This window comes from Leucopleurus acutus, assembly GCF_964270905.1.
Source record: "Leucopleurus acutus genome assembly, chromosome: 2".
In the NCBI taxonomy this organism is placed as follows: Eukaryota; Metazoa; Chordata; class Mammalia; order Artiodactyla; family Delphinidae; genus Leucopleurus; species Leucopleurus acutus.
The window spans coordinates 96,418,286-96,421,240 of record NC_139143.1 but is presented as its reverse complement, the minus strand read 5'-3'; the positions used below and the strand labels follow the sequence as shown (position 1 = coordinate 96,421,240).

The window sequence follows — 2,955 nt, the reverse complement described above, 5'->3', positions numbered from 1 at the left end:
CCTAAGCCGGTGATGAAGATTTGCATGAAAGCCATGGATACATATTCTGTGTTCTAAATCAAAAATCAAAAGATCAAAAGTCACTTGCACGACTATTGCTTTCCATGCAGAACCAGATACACACTGTAGAACACACTGACTACAATGCAGGCTATTATGCAATATCTGCATTAGTTCCATTGAGCTGTGAGTATGTGAATAGGGTTCAATCAGACATCAGTTAACATTTTGGTAATATTCACATAGTTTGTATTAGCCAAAGTGCAGTTGGCTGTTTTCAAGTTTTCCTCTCTAAAGTCCTCGTTACTGTTGTTTACCCCCTCCTGGATCTCCATGTAGTCAGACTTACTAATGGTAGAGGCACTTCTACTTTTCTTTAGGTCAGGGGAGGATGGGATCTTTGGACAGCTCGTCACTTGCAAGTACTGGGCCTGTTCCTCTCCCTCTGTCTCCCGGTGGTAGAAGTAGTTGAAATTGGACACTATGACGGGGACAGGTAAGGCAATGGTTAACACACCTGCAATTGCACATAGGGAACCCACGATCTTTCCCCCAATAGTAGTTGGAACCATGTCTCCATAGCCTACAGTTGTCATGGAGACGACTGCCCACCAGAAGGCATCCGGGATGCTCGGGAATTGGGACTCGCGCTCATCGGCCTCTGCGAAATAGACAGCACTAGAGAAGAGGATGACCCCGATGAAGAGGAAGAATATCAGGAGGCCTAATTCTCTCATGCTGGCTTTGAGGGTCTGACCTAGAATCTGAAGACCTTTGGAGTGTCTGGACAACTTGAAAATCCTAAAGACTCTTACCAACCGGATGACTCGAAGGATGGCCAGTGACATGGCCTGCTGGCCCTGCTGAGCATCTTCTGGCTTCTCAGCCAGCTCTGTTCCCAGGGTGATGAAGTAGGGGATGATGGCTACAATGTCAATGATGTTCATGATGTTGGTGAAGAAGCCGGCTTTGCTGGGACAGGCAAAGAACCTCACCAAGAACTCAAAGGAGAACCAGATGATGCAGAGGGTCTCTACAATGAAGAAAGGGTCGGTGAAGGAAGTGGACTGCTGGTACCCGATGGTGCTATTGGAATAGGTATGGAAGGTCACTCCACTGCCATGCATGTCTTCATTCTCATCCCGGAATATGGGCAACGTCTCCAGGCAGAAGCTGACGATTGAGATCAAGATCACCATGACAGATACAATAGCTATAATCCTGGCAGGCCCTGAGCTCTCTGGGTATTCAAAGAGAAGCCACACCTGTCTCTGAAATTCATTTTCGGGTAGAGGACGCTCTTCCTCTTTGATGTAGCCTTCATCTTCCCGAAACATCTCCATTGCTTCTTCTCCTAGCTCATAAAACCGAATTTCTTCGGAGAATATATCTAAGGGCACATTCACGGGTCGCCTCAACCGGCCCCCAGACTGGTAGTAGTACAAAATGGCATCAAAGCTTGGGCGGTTCCGATCGAAAAAGTACTCATTCCGGAGAGGGTCAAAGTATCTCATCCGCTTCTTTGGGTCCCCTAAGAGGGTCTCTGGAAACTGGGCTAAGGTCTTTAGCTGGGTCTCAAACCGCAGCCCTGAGATGTTGATCACCACCCTCTCACAGCATTCGTGGTCTGCTTCTGGGTCATAGGTGTCCTGCGGGTGCCCAGGGAGGGCAGCGGCCTCATCCACTGGGTCTCCGGTGGCCACTGTCATAATTGGAACCAAGAGAAGCGCCTCTCGCTACGCCTTCTAGCTGCCTGGCGGCAGGGAGCTCAGGGCGCTGCTTACGGCCCCAGGAAACACAGCAGCATCGGCCTGCACTCCTGCAGGGGAGCCCCCAGGTCTCTCTGAGAGCCAGAGAGATAGCCCCGCTTGGCTGAAAGACAGAGGTGGTTAAGGACATAAGACCACTCAGCATTGGCAACTTGACCTGGGTTGCTGCTTTTTCTCTCTCATCTCTCAGCCAAGAAGCTCAAAAATATGACCACCACCACAAAAAAGTAAGATTTATGTTCACCTCGTAGCCTGGCTGGGGATGAGAGGGGAGCAGGTGGCGGTCTCTCAAGAAAGCTCTGGATTGCCCTGCACTGGGGGCAGGTGGCTGGTACAGGTCCCTCTGCACTGCACAGGCTTCATGGAGCACAGCCCCATATCAGAGGCTGGAAGGGAACCTTCTCCCAGGCAGTGAACTAACGTCTTGCAGATACCTGCACCCTGGGAGGTATTTGCAGTGGTGGACCTTGGGCCTGGGCCTCTCTCATTGCCCACACCCCAATGACTCTACACATGGCTATTGGTTATTAAATAATAGATTGATTTACCTGACAAGGCAGGAATCTGCAGCTCTCTTCCTTGCAGAACTGATCTGATGCTGCAGGAATCCTAGATACACAAACAGGCAGTCTGATTCCCCATCACGTCTTCTCACTTGAGCTAGAAATAATGGTGAGTCATTCTGGGCAGGAGGGTAGGCTCCAGGTCCTGGAGGTGAGCTCCAGGGCTGGGCTGGGCTGGAGGGGCAGTGGGATGCCTGGTCAAGGGCACGCAGGACTCGAGGACAGCCGAGATTGGGTCTGGAGCCTTTGAAAGGAAGGAGGCAAGATGCAATGCTCAGCAAAAGCCAGAGTCCTCCTGGCTGTCCTCAGGAGGTGTGACGTTGCCTGGAAAAAACAAGGTGGAATCAGGGCTTTTGGGCAGCTGGTGCCAAGATTTAGGAGGGCGCTGGCAGCTTCTCTTCCATGCCCACCTTGCATTCTGGTGTCACACCTGAGAACTATCCCTCAGCCTCCCAGCCTCCTCTGGGCAGGCTTACATCAGTTGGAAGTATGCTCTCCCAGGGAACAAGCCTTTAGACTTGGCTGGGCCTGTCTCCTCCAGGGGCCTCCCCGGGCTGAGCCAGATGCCCCATTGGTCCTCTGCAGCCATCAGGAGGGACTCTGGGCAAAGCCTCCCACCCCCA

The 2,955-nt window shown here is 51.7% G+C and overlaps 1 protein-coding gene across 1 annotated transcript; it reads right to left on the bottom strand.

The window, feature by feature from the left end:
• Window positions 1-209: 209 nt before the first annotated feature.
• KCNA2 (potassium voltage-gated channel subfamily A member 2) lies at window positions 210-1,709 on the bottom strand (the record flags this gene model as incomplete). The annotated part of the gene is made up of 1 exon (XM_082832929.1): window positions 210-1,709. The coding sequence occupies one exon, from the start codon at window positions 1,707-1,709 to the stop codon at window positions 210-212; it is 1,500 nt and encodes a 499-aa protein (XP_082689055.1).
• Window positions 1,710-2,955: the final 1,246 nt, after the last annotated feature.